The sequence below is a fragment of the Uloborus diversus genome, chromosome 1 (assembly GCF_026930045.1).
Source record: "Uloborus diversus isolate 005 chromosome 1, Udiv.v.3.1, whole genome shotgun sequence".
Taxonomy (NCBI): Eukaryota; Metazoa; Arthropoda; class Arachnida; order Araneae; family Uloboridae; genus Uloborus; species Uloborus diversus.
The window spans coordinates 16,008,637-16,030,739 of NC_072731.1; the positions used below are offsets into that span (position 1 = coordinate 16,008,637).

A 22,103-nucleotide genomic window follows, 5' to 3' on the forward strand; every position below is an offset into this window, starting at 1 on the left:
AAAATAAAGGTCGATACTTGTGCCTTGAAAATGCCAATTTACATATTTTCTGGTGTGTATAATTTAAACAAACAGTATGTGACATGGCGTTTTCAAAGTAAAACAATCAAAAAATTGGTATACAAATTTTTCTGGTTCAACTAGATCATGCCACTTGTCTTAATAAGAGACATTTCTTTGTTCTATTTTATGGGGAGTCATGCAGTGCCGTAGCTAGGCATGGAAAAGGTAGGGCGCTTGACTTGCATTGAAGGGCACACCCAGAGACTCCGACTTAAAAAATAATGGGTGGAAGGGGGGGGGGGACATGCCGCAGGAAATTTTCTAAATTTGAGATGAAAAACATTAGTTTTAAAGTTTCTTTTAAAGCATTTTAAAGTCAAATAATCAACATTAGAACCCCGAAAACTCGACAAGCCCGACACATATTTTTTGGCTTTGAAAAAAGGAAAAAATAAATACGAACACACACAAGCCTTTTTGTAAAAAGGTAATTTAATTTAAGTACGCTTTTTAAGACCAGTTGTTTTTCATTAATGATATCGGCTAACATATTCAAGCATAAACGCAGTCTCTCAATGTCTAGGTCATTTAAAAACTCAGTTTATTTTTCAAAATGTTTCACCTCTGTTTAATAAAAGCAAGCACTCTTGTTCAACTGCAATGTCCTGTGTGACTCCAGTTGATGTAAATCGCCCAATAGAGCAAAATTGCACCATTTTACAAACCTCAATATATATTGCCTTGTAGTACAGTCGAGTCCCGACTTACGCGAGGGATGCATTCCAAGACCCCTCGCGTAAGTCGAAATTTCACGTTGTGGAAAGGGTACGTGTAAATTTTTTTTTATAAACGTACCGAATTATTTTAGACAATTGTAAACACCCCCTCAAACTTAAAACCATCTCTTAACTAACTGTACATTACTGTTTCTTACATAAAGAACTGAATGTTGACTTGTTTTTTAAAAAAAAACCCGTTTTACTCAACTTGTTTTAACTCATTACTGAATGTATTTTACAAGATAAACTATCTTCAAACAAAGAAAATAAAAAATAAATTTATGAGTTTTAGAAAGCATAATGTAACTAATAATTTTCTTGATTTATTGAGGGGGCTCTGCTCTCTCAAAAATAGATTTGAGGGGGCTCGGGCCCCCTCAGGCCCCATGGAGTCGGCGCCACTGCTCCTAAGTATTTCAAGTTTTTTTTCAGGCAGATATATTTTTGTGCCTCCTGAGAAAAAGGACAACCTTTAATATTTATTATGACAACTAATAAGGATCAAACACTCACAAGACTTATTAGAAAATTTTAATAAAAACTCAAAGTGTTGAAGCAGAAGCACTGTATACACTATGTGACCAAAAATATTGGAACACTTTTCAAAAATTCACATTTTTAGGGATTTCTCGAGAAATAATTGACCAATTGCTCTATAATTTGTTTCGCATAAAATGTATACTCTAGTTGTCATTTTCCTATAAAAATTAAGTCTGCTATTCATTTAGGGGACCAACAACAAATTGAGGAAAAAAAAAGGTTTTTTGATCATTTTTCATTGTAAATTGCTGGGAATAAGCTATAATTTTCTGAAATGAGTTAAAAATCTATCAAAAACTTATTTTTATATTTTTGTGAAAGTATGTCTTATACCCATGGAAATATAAGCATTTCTCTCAAAAATGCAAAATTTTTTTGAAGGTTTTCGACTCATATTACGCAGAGTATTTCGTCAAACGTTACTAAACTTTTAAAATATTTGACAGCATTTTAGAGAAACATAATAATAAAATTTGAAGTTAAAATATTGAAAATTAATATGAACAATTAAAGCTATTAATTTTTCACTGCGCATCTGCGCATCTACGAAGGATAGCAATTTATAACGTTCACAATCCAAAGCTCAGATACATCCTACAATCCATGAAAAAAATTCCACCGCAATTTCTTTAAAATTTAAAAAGTTATCAGCGATCTAATGAGCCGAATTTCTATAATTCTAGGATAGGCGACGAATGGTAAGGGATCGTTAGCAAACTGGCAACACTTTCCTGCCATCGTTACAGAGTGATTCATGATAAGAACGGATTATTTGTTGCTGGTCCCCTAAATGAATAGCAGACTTAATTGTTATTGGATTTGACGTCTGGAGTATACTTTTCATGTGAAAAAAATTACAGAGTAGAGAGCAATTGGTCTTTTATTTCTTGAGAAATCCGTAAAATTGTGAATTTTCAAAAGTGTCCCAATACTTTTGGTCATATAGTGTATGTAATACCCCATGTATTTTGCCGAATTTAGTAACTGGGAATTTGAGACTCTAAAAGTGCTAAGTTTAGCTTTATTCCAAAATTTCATTGTAAGATAGTTTACAAACATTGAGAGTGGGGGGAAGAGGTGATTTTTGCCTTTGAGCTTGGAGCAGGGTGAGCACCCCTGCATACAAACAAAGATCACAGAAAAATCTTTAATTTTTCAAATTCAGGAAATCCTTATCCGTAGCCGTCTGCAACTTTGCCGTTGTTATGCTCAATTTGAAAGAACTTTCACCATAACAACCCCTTGAGATATGCTATCGTAGCCTTCCCATCTGCATATAGTAATTAGATAAATAAATAAATATTTTTTCAAAAAGAAAAGGATTCAAAGATAAAGATTGGAGGAATTTTCTGGTCACCAGTGGTGAGAAAAAGCAATTATAGTAGCCACATTTTTTCTAGTCCCCACTGCATTTGTAAAACAAGTAACTAACCAACAAAGTAGTATTTAATTTAGCACTAAAATATAAATATTATCAGTTCAAATAAAGGTAAATGTAACTAATTAAAGGCATTAATGTTTATTGTACCATCAAGTATTTACTATGCAAAGAGGATCTAGTTTTATTTTTATGAAGAATGTTTTCTGGCAACTTGGATGAGATTGGGGAGAGTGGCAAACAGGCAGCGGAAGCGAAACAATTTCGCCAACCCATAACTAGTATTTTTAGTCCCCACTTTTATTCGGCACTCGATTTTTCAAGTATATCAAGTAGGATCATCCATTTTTAAATAATTTTTTTAGTTAGAATTTGGAGTTCATTTCGTTAAAATTCAGTGTGGTCGTGCAGGCTATCTTTTTTTTCCTTCCTTTTTTGAAATCATCAATTTTCAATAACGAACATTTTTCTAAAAATAAAACGAATTTATAAATTTATTTATTGCAAATATTCATTCGTTAATTTTTCCTAGATGAGATCTGGAACCGTATTAATGAGGAAAAAAATCTTCGTTTCAAAAATTAATTTTAGTGCGAATACAAATAAATTAATATCACAAGCAGGATTGCAAAATGCGCGGCAATGTAAAATGCCGCACCTTTTACATTGAATTATTTTTCTTTTACCTATGTAGTCAAGACTCAAGAGGGAAAGAAGTAGAATTTCCTTGGAAGGATCTGTAAAAAGCTGCGGTTTCATTTCGCCGTCAGCTATTACCTCCTTCGACTACTATGCACAGCAGGGGTAGCGTCCGGTCTGTCCCCCTGCAAAATGTGACAGGTCACATGATCCACACTTCCATCGGTCACCGTTCGTTCTATTGGTTGTTGAAGTGTCAATCATTTCACAGCAAAGAAGCAGAAAGCAGTGCTCACTGATGAGCACTGCTTTCGTTTAAAGAAAAAGCCCATTTTCAAGCGAGATCGTTTTTCTTCCCCACTGAAGAGCAGCCTTAACATGAAAAATCGGTTAATGCGTGGTGATATATCGGTCTGGATAGTATACTGTGCAATTTAAAACAAATCTTTTAACAAGCAATTTTTTAACATAAATATTATTTCGGTTCTTCAAGTTTCATGGTAAATGTTTTCCACTGTACGTCATTCAAAATCAGAGATTTTAAAAGTTTAATCTAGAAGAAGCATACACTCAAAAGAAAATATTTAAGAAAGTCATCACTAGATACAACTGGAAAAAAAGTGATGGAAATTAATGAGAAATCTACAAGAAAAAATTTAGTTGTGCTAGAGGCAAAATTTACCTTCTAGGAGAGGGATTGGTCGTAAAAGTTCTTTCATGAACATAAATTACCATACTCATATATGCACTATGTGTTAAAACTAAGAATTTTGGGAGTGTCTCCACACCTCCCTCAATGGCCCTAGGTTTTGAATCTAGTTTAGAAAAAGTTTATTACAATTTGGATAGAGAAAAAAAAAATCATGGGAACAGAGATTACAAAAATGCACAAATACAAAACAGCTTAAATCATGTTTTAATGTAATTTCATTTATGAGCTTTATAAACTTGCCTTTCAACTTTATCAAAATGGGATTTGACTGTTTATAAGATACAGTGACCTTTCACTTATATGCAACCAAAGGGGGCAGAGAAATTTTCGCACACAAGTAAGATTCGCGCATAGGCGAAAAATCCAAAAATAAGCTTAAATGCCATAAATTAACGTCAGTTACAGTAACACTAATAGTACACTACTAATACTAATGAATAAATGTGCACATAGTTTCTGTTTATGCATTGTAGTTTAATAAAAATGCTAAATTTGAGGTTGTCGGTTTTGTCATTTTTTATACACTTTACATTACGTATAAGCAAATTCCCCAAAACCTTAAAAATGTCGCGTGATCAGTGTTATAGTCTATGAGGATGCAAAAGATCCTCAATAGGCTATGTCAGTGCTTAGTGCTACTGCTTGACCACGACTTTTAGTGATGTCGACCTTTTCGTATGTAACCCGTTCTCTCCTCTCAATGTCAATCACAAGACTAAAATTAAACCCCTTACTGCACATTTGTGTGAAAAAGAACACGTTCTTGGAAGAATCCGAACAATGGAATAAAGGCGTGTGAATGCATTTCAAGAGACAGAACAAGAAGTGTACAAATCTTTGGATAATCAAAGCGTGGATAGGTGATTTAACTAAAACTTGAAAAAACTTTATCGTACATAAGTGAAAGGTGCATTTTAGGTTTTGTGTATAAATGAATAATAGTTAACATTGTTTTCCTATATCGCTGGCCGGGCTCGTGAGAAAAACCTGCATTAAGTGAAAAACGCATACAATAAAGGTCCCGTATAAGCGAGAGATCACTGTACACAATGCGAGCATGTGTGAGCTTAACTACTTACTTGAAAATTCTTGGCTGTACTTTACATATCTATCAATGTTTAAAGTTATTTGTGTGTCAGCTTCACATTGAGGACTATCTATTGCACTGAAAATGGACAAGTTGTTGTACATAGGAATACAAGTCATCCAGCAATACAGTTGAGGAAAATTCTTATAAAAATATCGAATTTTGTAAACACCATTCTTCATCCATTGTTTTGGCATGTGGTCGTACTTCTCACTTTCATCTATGTCCTGAATTTAAAAAAAAACAAGAGATATTTAGGTAAAATATATTAAAGCACATTGCATTCATCCTATTGTATAATACACGACATTTTTTTGAAACTATAATGTATAAATAATCTGCTTGAAAAGTAACTTTAAAATGTTGTTTACTCATGAGAAAAACTGATTGGGCATATTAGGAGTGCTTCATAATGCCTTATGAATTACTAGTAGTACCCGCATGGCTTTGCCCGAAATAGAAAAAATTAAAAGGTCTTTTGGTTCGCCTGTATATTTACAAATAATGTATGGTCAATTTTCTCACCAATCGGCTTGTGCCCATGTTACGGTTCCACGTTATGATAATTTCGTATCTCGCCAATTGGCGTGTGCCCATGTTACGGTTCCACATTATGATAATTTCGTAATTTATTCATCTATCTTATGATAATTTTGTTCTTGAAATTGGAATAGAAAAAAAACCACATCGAATTTTCGAAAAATCGCTTTGAGGTGCACACCCCCATGCTACAAACTAACTTTGTGCCAAATTTCATGGAAAACGGCCGAACGGTCTAGGCGCTAAGCGCGTCACAGAGATCCAGACATCCAGACATCCTACAGACATCCTCCGGACAGAGAGACTTTCAGCTTTATTATTAGTAAAGATAAAGAAAAAGATTGCACATTGTGTTTTAATGATTCTCTCATTGAAAGAATAACAACTTTTCCAAAGTTAAAAATATCAAGCTACCTTTCCATGAAAATCAGTAAATCCTTAACTTTTTGACTAACACTTAAAGAAAATAATGTGCTATTAACACAGACATAACTAGAGGCATGGACAATCTCTTTGGGAAGAGAACGGAGCGCCACTATTTGGATTTTTGAAAAAATGCAAATGCTTACGTTAATGCAATCAAAATTTTTATTGATTGTATCTTGTATTCTAAATTAATATCAATAAAATTTTGCTTCCAAATTTCTTGAAGCCTTGTTATACATTTAGTTAAAAACAAGTTTAAATTTCAATGCAATCAACTACACAGTTTTGGCAATCTAAACTTTTATATTGACTGCACTTTTTGTGAAGAGCATATTTTAGCCAAATTCGTCTTTAATTATCAGTCAGGCAATATAAAAGTATGTAAAAAGGTGTCAGCATTTATTTCCCTGTGTTTAATTAAAACGTCAGAACCAAAATAGGGAAAATGTCTTGATTTTAAAATGCTGTTTGGGGGAAAATCTTGTTGCAAATACGTCAAATAACAGTGCCCCAATTGATGTAATCAATTATTTAATAACTTAAATAAAATTTTCAAAAAATAAAGTAAGCAGATTTAAGGAAGAAAATATAAAATAGGTTTTTAAATGTATGAGGAACAACTCAAACACTGCATGCAGTTTTTGGTGAAGCAAAAGCTTAAAGTTGGCAAGTTTCAAAAAAAAAAAAAAAAAATGGAAGTCTTAAATAAGAATATTCCTTCTATGCACTAAATTGGAATCCCTGGATTTTCAAAAAAATAAATAAATAAATAAATAAATAAATAAATAAATAAATAAAATGAATAAATAAAACCACCAGGAAAAATAGAATTTTTCTGAAAAAAATCGGATTTTTAAGCATCTTTACTAATAATAAAGCTGAAAGTCTCTCTGTCTGGATATTGGGATCTCTCTCTGTCGAGATATCTGGATCTCTGTGACGCTCATAGCGCCTAGACCCTTTGGCCGATTTTCATGAAATTTGGCACAAAATTAGTTTGTAGCATAGGGGTGTGCACCTCGAAGCGATTTTTTGAAAAGTAATTTAAACTGATTAAATATTTCATAAAAAGGATTTCTTAACAACTTACTGATAGTTAATTACCCTCAATCGGACAACCATGGACTTTGCCGAATTTCGGATCTCTGCCGAAAGTTTTGACAATACGCATGAAAAAAACTTTGAACGATTGCCTTTATGGATGCTTAAAAAAGTTATGAATTTACTTTGAAGTAATTACAGGATAAACTCGCTTAAATTTCAGCACTTTAGTTTAAACAACGATGCTTAAAGCAAGAGATTCGGACTTTACCGCAAAATAAAAATTCTACAAATTTTCCCGATTAATACTTGAAAATTTGGACATTTTCCAATTTCAGCTCAATCCTTTTAACTAAGAACTAAAGCAATAAAACACATTCTGGCATAATTTAATATTATCTTCCCATTAGTTAAAGACTTAAATTACAGTAGAAGCTAAACTGTGCAAAAAAGGCGGGACATGCCGATTGTGAATTCATCAATTTTTTTTTTTTTTTTGCATAGTTAATCGCTTGGGGAAAAAAAGCGTTGCAAATTTTGAAATTCAACTTAGGTCTTTGCATCCATGGGCTCACATAACTGGCATGAAAATTAGTTTAACCTCAAAGCATATACCTGCAATTATTTGCAATTTTGTGCTTTATACTGTGCTTTAGCCCAACGAACTTTTACAAAATGTACTTATTTCTTATGATTATTTATTTATTTATTTATTTATTTTTTTTTGGAATCCAACCCCCCCCCCCTTTTTTTTACGTGATAGACAATTATTAGCTTGCAGATTCTTTTGAGTTGCATGCGCAGGTACTTTATATTTTTATCCGACTCTGGAAGCCTGTATAGTAATTTCATGAAAACGGCGTAAAATACAATACAGAAAACATTTTAATTGAACCAGGACATCCTGATAGAATTGAAAATACTCACGGAAGGAATATAGCCGGTTTCAATCATAAATCCATGCAATAAAACAGTTAGAGCATCAGAGGCATTCTCAATTTTTGTTTGTTGCACTAAATGTGAAATATTTTTTGACAAATCCTTCTCTTCAAAAAGTTTTTCTGTTGATTCTGTCATAGCACTGAAAATTCAAAAGTCATATCAAAATAACTATAATAATTATGGAAAAAAAAAACTTATCAACATATTAAAATACAGTGAAACCTCCGAATAGCGGACAGTCAAGGGACTAGAAGTTTTGTCCGTTATTGGGAGGTGTCCGCTATTAGGAGGAACTACTTAATTTACCTTTTTTAAAATGGGCTGTTGAACACAATCGAAACAATTGCGAAAGGTTTACTACATTTTACGTCAAGAGTAATTAATTTGTTTTTTCTTAATAAAGGTATACTGACAGCACACACTTGTCTTAAAAAGCATTTAATCAATTAAAGTAATCAGTTAAAACAGTTTGACATCTCTTTTTTGCATGACAAGCCTGTTTCTCAATATAAATATTTAAATCATTTACCTTAGCAAGTCCTTCAGTGTCCCCTTTGCTCAGGAAAAAAGTTTTTCAACTCTTTACTGTATTTCAGTGCTTCCAAAAATTCTCCACTTGTGCAATTTTTTTTATGGTTAATTTATTTATTTTATCTCGAGTATCAATATTGCATGATTGACAGTTGGCAATATGACCTTGAATATGGGCAAATCTTTTTCATGTCTAAAAATTAAATAACCCAATGAAACCACGGCGCCATAAAGCCGACTACTACTGGCGCCGGTCTGCTCAATTGCATCTCCCTAGAGTCCCAGTTAGAAAAAGCACCCAGTTTCCTCTTCTTTATCTTATTGTGTACAAAATTCATTAAAATCTTAAGAAAAACGTACGTTAATTGTTAGACTGACATCAGTTTTCACTTATCTGCTTCAACACTCTCAAAACTAGCCGTAACAAAATTATGACTTTTTTTTTTCTTTTTTATTTTTCGCTGCTCGCAAAAAGTACCCATGTCTTTTAGTTTTTTTTTTTTCTGCCCCCAACTTTTAAGCCCCAATCGCTGCCTCTGCCCATTACCACTCTTTTAATTCCAAGAAAGTGACGGGGGGGGGGGAGAATATCAGTTGGTGGAGGATGAAAAGCTTTGTAAGGCAAGCAGTTACTAAGATATTCTGTGAAAAGAAAAAAAACGGAAGTGCTACGATCGCAAGGGAAATTTTTTGTGAAATAACTGTCCGTTATTCGGAGTGTCCGTTATTCAGAGTGAATTACATGGAATGGCCTATATTGAGGGACTGGGACTTGCAAAAATGTCCGTTAATTAGAGGTGTCCGTTATTCGGGAGTGTCCGTTAAGGGAGGTTTCACTGTATTTAGAAATGCCCACTTTTTTCAAAACCATTCCCGAAGTCAGAGATGGATGTATGTTTTTTCCAAGCTGGGGAGAACCTTGGAACTGCATCCCTTACCCATCTTTGCCACCCCTACAGATTACCAGCCAGGGCAACGGCCTGGACTTGTTCCCAGTGCTCGAAATTAGCGGTCGTTAGTCGTATATTGCAACTGTAAATTTCATTTTTACGACCGCGATTTGAAACGTAGTCGTCACTGTGACGCCTAGCTTTTCCCCCCTACTAAGCTTTCACTTTCGGAAGATTTGTCTCCAAAAACATCTGTGTGCGTTGCGATCGCGGAAAATTTCCTGGAAGTATCGCTTTCAGTCGGAAAAGCTTGAACAATTCCCCCCCCCCCCACCTTTGCCCGTGAACTGTAGCAGCCAGTGTCATTGCAAGCACACCCCTCCATTCCTCCTCTTTCTGGAGTAATCTTTTCTCCCCTTTGTTCCCTCAGTGTTGTTTACCCCCGATCGCCCCACCCCTCCAAAACCGGACTCATCTCAGGGTTGTTTGAGCAGATAGTCTGATCTTTTTCATGTTTCAAGTTCGACCCCCCGTCGTAACACGAACGCACGGCGAGTACGAGGATTCCTTTTTTTCGCACAGGATTTCGCACATCTTTCTTTCTTTCTTTTTTTTAATCATCGCTACCATCATTTTTTATTTGTTGAAAATATGAGTAAACGTTACTTAAAGTCATATTTTACGCCACTAAATACTAGCGGAATAAACGGCCAAGGATTGCCGATGAAGTCGAAATAGAAAAAAATAATGACGAAGTAGATACGACTTCTAAATGTACACGGAAAAGTGTCAACGCTGCAACTTTCATCAAGTGGCAAAAGCAGTTTCCGTGGTTGGAAAGAAAGGGTGAAGACCTGATGGTATGTTAAGTCTGTAAAGATTTTGGAAAAAAAGAAGATACTGGATTCATCGATGGTTGTCCTACTGCAAGATTCGAAACAATAAGTAGTTTTCTTGTTGATTAGTGCAGGCGCTTCATTCGCTTTTTTTATTTTTATTATTATTTTTAAAGATATTTGTTCAATTGCGCTTAATTGTTTTTCAAAACACATCATAAATGCAATTTTCAATACTAAACACGTTCTTCTCGGAATAATAGTTCCGGTGTTTGATATTGCAATCCTTTTGCATCTTGCCGATATTATAATACTTTTAAAATATAGAAGTTATTTTTACATATGCTACGATTAGGTTAGCTTTTTTTCTTTTTTATTTTAATTTATAACATATTATTTTTTCAATACATGCGGACTATGAACACGTGCTTTGCCGGAAGTTTATTTTCGCTTTTGACCTTTCAATCGTTTTGAATCTTGTAAATATATTAATATTATTTGGCAATTGGACACATGCCACTTCAGATTAACTTGTTTTCTGCGTTTGTTTTTCTTTTTGATGAATAAATTTATTTTCGAAATCATTCCAACACTAAACTTTTACTTTGTGGAAAATTGCGTATCGTGTTCTAGATTGCAATCCTTTTGCATCTTGTCAATATTTTAATACTTTTAAAATCTAGAAGTTATTTTTACATATGCTACCTTTAGGTTAGCTTATTTTCTTTTTTATTTTAATTTATAATATATTATTTTTTTCAAAACATGCGGACAATGAGCACGTGCTTTGTGAGAAATTTATTCTCGTTTTGGACCTTTCAATCCTTTTGCATCTTGTGAGTAAATATATTAATATTTTGACAATTAGTCGCATGACACTCAGATTAACTTATTTTCTGCGTTTGTTTTTCTTTTAAATGAATAAAAAATTTTCAAAATCATTCCAACACTAAACTTGTTTTTACTTAGTGGAAAATTGCGTATCGTGTTCGAGATTGCAATCCTTTTGCATCTTGTCAATGTTTTAATACTTTTAAAATCTAGAATTTGTTTTTACATATGCTACCTTTAGGTTAGCTTATTTTCTTTTTTATTTTAATTTATAATATATTATCTTTTTTCAAAACATGCGGACAATGAGCACGTGCTTTGCGGGAAGTGTATTCTCGCTTTTGACCTTTCAATCCTTTTGCATCTTGTAAATATATTAATATTTTTTGACAATTAGTCGCATGCCACTTCAGATTAACTTATTTTCTGCGTTTGTTTTTCTTTTTAATGAATAAATTTATTTTCGAAATCATTCCAACACTAAACTTGTACTTTGTGGAAAATTGCGTATCGTGTTCGAGATTGCAATCCTTTTGCATCTTGTCAATATTTTTAATACTTTTAAAATCTAGAATTTGTTTTTTTTTTTTTTTTGGTTTTATGTCACTAAATTAAGTTAATAGTAATTATAGTACTTGTATAAACTTAGCAGGTGATTTCAAAATGCATTATTTTAATGCATTGTACATTTATATCAGCTTGTTTTCATGCATATTATAGTTTAGTATAAATTTTAGCATGTTATTGAAGGCATTTGCAAATTGCAACCAAGTAAAGCATAGCGGCACCTAAGAAAAAAATATTGGTTGCCAATGGCACCTAAGTAGCTGATGCTAATTTCGACCTCTGCTTGTTCCCCTCACCCATACATCTGGCATTGCCTAAAGTAAGAGCTCATAGCAAAAAAAAAAAGTTTGCTCAGAAATAGTGTATTATGCTAAGTTGATATTTGATTATTATCAGAGCTTGAATTCAGGGCCGTAACCAGAAAATAATTTCGGAGAGGGTTTAAAAACTTCCATGTAGAGCTTTGCGCTATTTGGGATAATATTCAAGTCGTTAAATTATCTATTATGAAAGCGTTTTATGTAATTAACATACATATGAAAGACATTTGAGTTTTGGAACAATAATTTTGGGAAATTTTTAAATATAAACAAACATTTAAATGTCAAACTGAACTTTTTTTGGAGGGGGAGAGGAGGGAAGGGAGTTGAACCCTAAGACCCCCTTAAATACGGCCCAGCTTGAATTGCATTGGATCTTAGCGCAAATACATCTTTTCAATTTCATGCAGATTTTCTCATTATCAGAGAAATTCAATCTATTTACCCTTTAAAATAGGTTCTGAAAAATGTTGGGCTTCCAGATTTCTTTCATTAGAAATTAAACCATGATTGCTTTATATTATTTTGCAAGTTACTTGAGATAATATCAATAAGAGTTGAACTAAAATGCAAAAGGAAGGTGTGCCCTTACTTTTCAATATTTATGCTAGCATCTGTTCACTTATTAAGTCAATGTCTTAAAAGTTATCAGAAGCAACAATTCAAGCTGAAATAACCTGCATAAGATACATTTTAATGATGAGGAAGCTTTGTTAACCAATTTATTTTTGAAAATGAATGCAGCAAACAAAGGTCCTTTAGTGTTTGATACATTTCTTCAAAACGTTTAGTCGAATATGAATAGGAATTAAGTGGATTTCTTTGCAAATATTTTCAAGACCTGTGTGTTAGCAAAAAATTTCAAACTGTGATCAAAATGAAAGATAATCTGGAGCAATCGGGGTACATGGGGAAAAATAATGGACACAGCACAATATAAAATAAACCCTGAATCCCCCCCCCCCCCTAATTTTTGAAACTGTAGTCAACAATTACAATTTGCAACTCATGTTGGTTGATGCAGTCTAGGTGTTGCTAGGCTATCAAGAGGTAACAAGAGTTTGAAAAGCAGGAAATTTTCTATCCTAGGATTCTTAACATTCATTGAAATGCACACAATTTATTTCTTCCCCTTTCAAATGCCTGGGGGCCCGAGCCCCCTCAAAAAATTTTTTTGAAGGGGCAGAGCCCCCCCTCCCCAATAATTTAAGAAAATTATTAGCTATTTAATGCTTTCTAAGTTCAAATTTGTCTTAGTATTTTTTATTTTCCTTGTTTGAAGATACTTACCTTGTAAAATACATTCCATAATGAGTTAAAACAAATAATTATTACGGTAAAAAGCAGGTTGACTGAAAACAGTGGTGTGGATAATGATACTGTATGGTGCTGCGAGCACTTAGAATTTGCTTCGGTGTGCTAACCTGCGGATAAAGTCTGTCCTATCAACAATGGGGCAGAAGCGATTGAACTCGACTGTTCTTCATAACCACCGAAATATTTTGGATGAATTGAATATTCGACCAGTCATCAACTTCAAATTCAGTAATCTAGTCAGGCGGTCGACATTTGCACCTTTCTAAAGATAGCCCTAATATTAGTGTTTAGAGCAATTTTAAAAATCTCTGTAAAATAGAGAATTTTAACTACATACAGAATGTTAGATTTAAAATTTCGAAATATTAGTACTATTTTATTGTTGTATTACTATAGTACTGCATTAGTTATTTTCAAATACTTAAATATTTTTAGGGTATAAGACCCTATAAAAACTAGCTATTTACATACTATATTAACTTTATTAAATAATATTAAACAAATTAACTTTGGGATATTATTTTTATTTAATGAACTGTGAGCCTTATTCAAAGCAAGTTTAAATTAGCTATTTCACTTATTAATCAAAGTGCGACAGCAATATTTTATGATTTATTTTTTAATGATCGTTTAAGATTTATTTAAATATAATTTCAATCTTTTTATAGATAATTCACTGTTCTGTAATAGTCTAAAAAAATTATTATACTATAAATTAAATTAACTTTTTACAAAAATACTGTACAAATGTTTCTTTTTACTTTCTTCTATATCTAATATATAGAAGAAAGTATTGGATTCGTGCAAATTTTCGAATTTCGAATTTTGACGGATTCGAACGTTTTGAGGTGTGCTGAGTCCATTTCGACCATTTTTGGAAAATGTCTGTCTGTCTGTGTGTGTGTGTGTATGTGTGTGTGTATGTATGTGTGTCACGTCTGTGTGTGACCAGTTTTTTGTGGCCGCTCTACAACAAAAACTACTGCATGAAATCGAACGAAATTTAGTACACATATGTGCCCCTATGTGAACTTGTGCCCATTAGTTTTTGGCGCGAATTCCTCCAAGGGGGGTGGAGCAATGGGACGTTTTTCGAGTTACGCGTGCTTGCTATTCCTCAGGAAGTTACTGGCGGAATCAAACAAAATTTGGTCCATATGTTGGTATTAACAGGAACAGGTGCTGATTCAATTTTGGTGTCAATAACTCAAACGGGGGTTGAGCTATAGAACGTTTTTTGTCGTCAATTGTGACTGCTGTATCTCAAGAAATAACGAACGGAATGAAAGAAAAATTTATCGGCAAGTAGCCCTTAGTGGGTATAAGAACTGATTTTATTTTTGTGTCAACAGCTAAAAAGGGGGTAGCGCAATCACCCGTTCTTTTTTTCCATTTTGAGTGCCCTATCTCAAGAAGTAATGCTACGTTCTGGTTGAAATTTGGAATATATGTGAATCCATATGTAAACAGGCTTTGATTCTATTTTGACGCCGATCGCTCCAAGAGGTGTTGATTTTTTTTTTTTTTTTTATGAATAAAAATATTTTTATTAATGCAACAATAAGAAAGATAAATCGTAATAGATTGTCGTCTGCGTATTTCTCGTGATTTTAATTGTATGGAAATAATAGGAAATATTATCTCAATGATTTAAAATTTTTAACTGTTGCCATCTTATGTTTGTTAACAAATAAAATATTTGTAATTCATTCAAGCAAGGCTTTTAAAATAACTTTCAATTTTCGCTCTTTGCTTTGCTTTTGCAATAATTCAGACATTGGGTCAAGTTTTTGCATGTGTAATTTTGTTTTTGTTGGGAATATTGCTTCCTCGTCAAGCATGGGGAGGGATCAGAAAAAAAAAAAAAAGAAAAAGAAAAATATAGAAGAAAGTTTCGTGATGGCCACAACATACTAGTTTTTTTTCCGTTTTTCAAAGCCAAAACGCGTTGAGTTAGCAAGAGTAGAGTTTTCGGGATTCTAATGTTGATAAAATATTGCTCTAAAATGCTTAAAAAACTGTAAAACTTACTTTTTTCATCTCCAATTTAGAAAATTTCCTGGAGTTTGTTAGACCCGCGGTATATCCCCCAACCTACCAATATTTTTTGTGAGTAGGCGCCACTGGGAGGCAAGTCAAGTGCTGTTCCATGCAAGTCAAATGCCCTACTTTATATCAATGCCTAGTCAGGGCACTGCACTATGACTTCCCCCAAAATAGAACTGTAAAAATGTCCCTCACTGAAGACATGTGACATGATCTAATTGAACCAGAAAATTTGTGTACCAATCCTTAGATTGACTTTGAAAACACCATGCCACATATTGTTTGTTTATATAAATCAGAAAATATGTAAATTGGAAATTTCAAGCTTCAAAAATCTAAACTTATTTTTTGGAAGAGGGGGGGGGGGGCGGCTCCGTGGGATTACATAACCCCTGGATCACCAGTGACGTTTAGCCCCCCCCCCCCAATAATTTTTGCGAGTCGGCCCCTGAAGTCCCTACAACTAGGTTGTCTACATTTCTCCTCAACACCATGGATTTTAAAAAAAGAAAAAGAGAAAAAAAAAGTTTGAATTCTGAATTCAAATTTATGTTTTTTGCAATCACGACAGTACACTACTCATTGGAGTTATTGTTTCTAGAAACGGCTCCTGCCTCTCCTCCTGGGTGGTTACAAGTACATGTGTACCGTTGTGTGTGTGCGTAGACCTGTATGGTATGCACTTAGGCGTGTTGTGTGTATATGCGTAAAGGCGGCGCGTGTGCGTGAGCGTGCATGTGTGTAGGACATAGACGTCACGGACCAGGAGAAGCAGACTGTGCTCAGGACCAGAGGAGCCAGTAAGCAGTGGTGCTGCAGAGGCTTCTGATCCAAGTGGAAAAAGGAACCACAACGCCAAGGATCGTCAAATAAGAACAATAAGCAATCGTGATTGCTCAAAAAAAAAAAAAAAAAATGCAAATTTTTACTTTGCTCTACTTGGTAAAATTAAAGCCGGATCCACAAAAAATTATAGATAACCCGAAAATTCACAATCGCAAAACGCAAGTTATATAAGCAAGTCCGGATTTTGTCCAGAGAATATTTTTGTTTCAATTATTTTGGGGTAGAATCGAAACTTGCAAAAAAATTTAACGAATAAAACTATTTTTTTTAATTAAAAATTAGACATTGAAACCGAATATAACAATGGCAATATAACAAATGAACGGCAATATATTCGTTTATATGATCCAAGAATTTTACGATTAATTTTATTTAAAACTGTTGCCGCAAAACCCGTTTCAGTAATATTTTAGTGTCAGTCAGCACTTGAAAACCGAAACTTACTAGTTTGTGGGCACATTTGGCTGAAAACTGTGTTGAGAATTTTCGAATGGCTTCACTCCAAACTTTTCTAAACTTTTATAAATTTTCGGAATTTTTTGCGTACACGAAAATGAGAAAAAAACAAAAACATTAAAGCGTTGCCATAATACGAAACCTATATGTAAATTTAAAAGGCCCATCCGGAACCACTGCAAAAAAGGCCCTATTGTAACATTTGCATTTGCTATTTCGTGATTAAAAAAAGAGATTTATTTGAAAATTGAAGACATGCTCAAAAATATGCTTTTTTAACTATTAGTTAGAGTTCAAAAGTTTGTTTTCACCCTCCTTTCAAGTTTAGCTCTTTTTCTTTTAAAGATTCGGCAACAGAAGCTCATAGATTTCATCGGGCGGACGACAAGTAGTAAATCGTAGAAGTGAATCGTTTTATAATTTTTTTCTAATACGAATTTTTAAGTAAATTTGATGCGTTATAAAATATCATGATGGGAATGCTTCCTTCGCCTTCTCAGGTACTTATTGATTTAATCAGATCTGTTGTATTTTTACATGAAAGCAAAAATTATTCGTGCTGATGTAAAGTTCTTGATTTAGTTAAGTTTAAGTTTTCTACGTTATAGATATTTGTTTGCTGAAAACTGAGCACTTTTTAATTAGGCATGAAATTTAATCTTTACTTTGTTTATAATAGTTTTGAATTGGATGAAAACTACTGAAATAAACAGTTAGTTGTATCATAAATTACTTATAATAGCTTAACTGTCATTGACAGAATTCTCAAATTGCTTCATATTTTATTGATTTTACTGTTGCTTTTGTGTAAAGTTCTTCCTACAGAAGTTGGAAAACCTTTTACTTTTCTGAAAACGTTTTATTAATACTTTTTGTGCTACCTGAAAAATAAATTGTATTCAGTCTTTAAGATAATTGTAATAATTGGACATTTGGCGCCGCGAGGTGGTTCTTCTTACCCCCAAACAAAAATATTATTTTTAAACAAAAAATGCTTGCATAAAATGGTGAAATTTGTATTTTATCTTAAATTTTTCTTTTTTTTAATTAATAATTAGCCTTTAGGAGAAATAAATGACAGTTTGGTTTTACTCATTAAAGCTTTTTTTTTTTTTTGAAGCAAAACTTTGTGTGCTATGAAATAAAATAAAAAATATACTTTATTACTTGAATTTTTATTGTTTTCATTTCTTCTGAAATGGCTTTTCATTTGAATAAGTTTATAATTCTCTGGTACTGTGGCTCTTGCATTTATCATGGTTTTATTTAACTAAACTTTTTGGGTAGGCAGGGCCAAATTCAGTCCCATGCTGCCCTTAAGCAGAATGGAAATCTACTGATCCCTTCCCTTAAAAGAAGCGAAAGCTCAAAAGCATGCAAAAAAGTGTTCTCGAAATTTAAACTGTTAAGCTTATGAGGAAACGATGTTAGTATCATGACTAAGTATTTTAGTATTTTCACGTAAGACAGCATCTTTATTTTCAGAAAAAAATAACTAATTTCTTTGTTGTTTCATTATTTTTTATCATTTGCTCAAAAAGGCATTTTGATTTTCAAGAAGAAAAAAAGACCTCATTATAACCCCATTATATTCCCAATTAATTCTGTTACTTTTTTTAAAGGTACCTATTAGTGTTCTTTTGATCAAATCGTGTTTTAAAACCGAAACTAGCTTTGTTAATTGATATCTAATAGAGACGTACCGAGTAGCACTTTGGCCGAGTACCGAGTACTCGGCCTTTCACTACTCGGCCGAGTACCGAGTTACCGAGTACTCGGCCTTTCACTGCTCGGCCGAGTTACCAAGTATGTTTAAGAAGAACCACCGACATGTGAACCGACACACATGTGATGAATTTTGAACTTATTGGAATAGTAGTATAGACCTCCTTGTCCATATAATAGTTTTTAAAATTAAATTCCTGCTGAAATTTAATTACACATTATATAAACAATTTTGTTTGTGTCAAAAAATTTACAAAAATATTAGTTTTAAAATTAAAATTAAATAAATAAAAGGTATGATTAATCAAGTTGGAATAAAAACAAATTACATCAATTATAGTTCTAGTCCGCCAAACATACATAATTTTTAAAAGCAGATAAAACAAATGTGCAGGAACACTGCAGACACGTGTTTCTCCCCCCCCCCCCCCCCCCGTTACAAGGAACGCCTTTTTCAGTGCATAACATGTGAGCTAAAGAATGTAAAGACATTCAACAAAAAAATCAGACTTTTGTCGGATGCTTTTAAATCCACGAGCTCCCATTTTGTGCATTGAAAAAGGAATTCCTTGTAACGCCAAAACACGTGTCTGCAGTGTTCCAGCACTGTGCTTTTAATGTTGTTTTATTTCCTTTTATTTTTTAAGCAGCGGTATTTTTATATTTTTATAACTACTTTTTTTTTGTTGCAAAAATCCATTTTTAATATAAGAATTCCATATTTTCTATACTTAACTTTTTTGCATAATTTTTAATAAATAAGTTTTATTAGTTTTGGGAACATTAAAATAAAGATTTATTTCGTTGAAGCATTACAAACTTCATTATTCTCAAAATTTAAATTTGACTTATTAATTTTAATTGTAAATGATTGCAGAATATAATGCTTGCTCTTTTTTTTATATATTTTTATAAATTTTAGTATCTGTCTTGAACAATATTCAATTTTTTGCAACTACTCCGTTTTGGCCGAGTATCTGATCAGAATTTGACCGAGTACCAAGTACTCGGCAAATTGGCCGAGTACCGAGTAGTTACCGAGTACTCAGTACGTCTCTAATTTCTAAGTAGCTGAATTTTTGATGAGCACTAAAATTCAATGTTTTATAGGTTAACCATTTTATCAGTTGTCATCTTTATTTATAACAGCATCTTTTTTTTTTCATTTATGAACAGTGGCGGCTCGTGGAAGATGCAGAGGGGGCCCGAGCCCCCTTTTTTTTCAGACAAAAGTTTCAAACTTAAAAAAAAAAAATTTTCCTTGTGCGTACGTGCTTGGAAGTCACATATTGTTGGTACACCCATTATCTGGTCCCCTCACTTTTTCAAGGCACAAGCCGCCATTGTCTATGAATCATCGGTTTGAATAATTTCCTCTGTTATTACATTCACTCACACTTGTGTTCTTACCACCCCTCACTGCTCGATGGTATTTAATTAGTAAATTGTAACTGGATTACTTTGCAAATGAATGCTCCAATCTTGTTTCGACATCTGGGAAAACAAGACAAAAAGCGGAAAAAACACGACAAAATGTTGTTGACACTTTTCCGCTTTTCGTCTTCAATTACTATTTTACGCTGATCTATTACTATGATTGAAAAAAACTTGGGTTTTCTAAGATTTGTGAAAGTAATCATTATTTAATTACAAGAAAAAATTATCTATGAAAAATGAAAGAATATTTTACTTTCAAAAACGTTTTACGCACAAACAGAAACTTAGAATTTCGAATTTTTCACAATGTTTTGTCGAATAACAAGGGACTATTAGCATAAAGCTAGGAATTTTTCCTCAATTTTTTCAGACTTAAATTGCCAATTTTATTTTCGATGCATTCCTTTTTGGTGTAAAATAGTGGAAATAATCCCTTTTGCGAAAAAACACGCATTTTCTTCAAAAATAAACTTTAAAACTGAAACAAAATATTCAATATTACATTTTTTAATATAATTTTTTTTTTAACTCTACTTTATTCCTTCTTACTTACTTTATTCTTTTCATTGAACATTTGAAAAAAAAAGGACCTTCGATCCAATTAAATATGAACTATGAAACCACTCAAGCCGATTCAAATAACAACGTTGTAGATATTAATACATCACAATTTAATTATTAATTAATCACAATTTAATAGTAATATCGATTATTTAATATTAATTTAGTAATCACAATTTGAGGTCGCGCTTGCCTAACTGATAACAGACTTGCACAAGGCGCAAAGTGCTGCGATTTAATACCGATGGGTATCATGCGTGATTGGAAATGCTCAGCCAGTGCGTTGCTCCGCTATTTTATTTGTAGGGTTCATACGCTCCGGGAAAACCTGGAATTGTGTCAGGGAAAATGACGTTGAAAATGTCAGGGAAAAGTCTGGGAATTTTCCAAATCCCCCCCCCCTCCCCCAAAAAAAATCACAGGGAATTTTGTGTCATGAGATCTAATCCTCATTTTTATCGATGTTTCCTAAAAAAAAATTTTGAGGCAAATAGTTTTTTGATTGGAAAGTGTTTTCAGCTACGTATGAAACGTAGTCGCCATCTTTGTTCATTCACAAGACGGAAGTAGACACAATGCTTAAATGCCTAAGTTTCCAAAAACAAAGCATAATTGAATGTTTTCTTTAACTGCAAACTAAGGAAAATAACACAAAACCTGCTGCAAATTATTTTTTATTTTATTTTTTTTTAATAATTTTCTTGAGAAATGAAATATTTTTTCAGAAAACTTAAATTCATCCTCATTACCTTGGATGCAGATATGCTAAAAACTTTTCAACTGAATTTCAGCCAATGAAAATTTATTGTTTTCATGCTACAAATTCAAAGATTTTTGATTTAATCTTATTTTTTTGGCATTAACCGCTTTATTTAGTCATTCCCAAGAAAGAGGTACACAAGACTCTTTTAAGTGCCTAAGTTTCCAAAAATGAAGTTGGATGTTAATTACAATGCAAATTATTGAAATTAATGAATTTCTCTTAATTATTTTTTTGAAAAATGCAATATTTTAACTTCAGAATATTATTTTACTCTAATTGATTTAGAAGCTTATGTGCTAAAAACTGACTATTTGATCTTTATTTCAGTTTTTTAAGGATTATTAATTATTTATAACTACTTTTATGCTACAAATTCAAAAACCTACTTATTATCTTAAATGTTTCACTTAGTTGCCATATTTGGTCGTTGCACGATGGAAGTAGATGTAAATTTCCAAAAACAGAATTGGATGTAGATAATCTCAATGTAAACTATTGAAAGTAACATAAAATGTGCAATAAATTATGAATTTCTTTAAGTATTAATTATTTTCTAGAAATGAAATTTTTAAATTTTAATGTAAGTATCCTTTAATAGCGTAACGGCACCAGTAACAGACATGCTTAAAACATTGCTCTCAGGTTAACTCAATTTTCTGAGCCCTTTAATTCTTTTAGACTTTTAAAACTTTTTCTCTCATGCAACTACACCTCATCTAATGTTTGAATGCTTCGGTACCTTCTGAATTAGTTAACTCTATTTTTATTTGCTCAATTTTGAAAAAAAGTTCAACCTCCCAGTAACAGACACCGACAATTCTAACGATACCCAGTTACCGATAGTGTAGGGAAAGGATGAGTAATTGATAGATTTCCCCTTTTCTCTTCAA

General features: G+C 32.8%; 2 protein-coding genes across 2 annotated transcripts in view; one reads left to right on the forward strand and one right to left on the reverse strand.

Moving 5' to 3' along the window:
- The window catches only part of LOC129228189 (F-box only protein 7-like), a 62,100-nt gene extending 45,252 nt beyond the window's left edge, over nt 1-16,848 (reverse strand). The window contains exons 1-3 of the mRNA XM_054862857.1: nt 16,716-16,848; nt 8,073-8,226; nt 5,131-5,365 (exon numbers count right to left, since the gene is read on the reverse strand). Of these exons, the coding sequence (XP_054718832.1) occupies nt 5,131-5,365; nt 8,073-8,222 (385 nt within the window). The 5' untranslated portion in view covers nt 8,223-8,226; nt 16,716-16,848. The remainder of the gene's footprint in view (nt 1-5,130; nt 5,366-8,072; nt 8,227-16,715) is intronic.
- A 257-nt stretch (nt 16,849-17,105) lies between these two features.
- LOC129234306 (epidermal growth factor receptor substrate 15-like 1) overlaps nt 17,106-22,103 on the forward strand; it is a 63,388-nt gene continuing 58,390 nt past the window's right edge. The window contains exon 1 of the mRNA XM_054868301.1: nt 17,106-17,227. Within this exon, the coding sequence (XP_054724276.1) occupies nt 17,198-17,227 (30 nt within the window). The 5' untranslated portion in view covers nt 17,106-17,197. The remainder of the gene's footprint in view (nt 17,228-22,103) is intronic.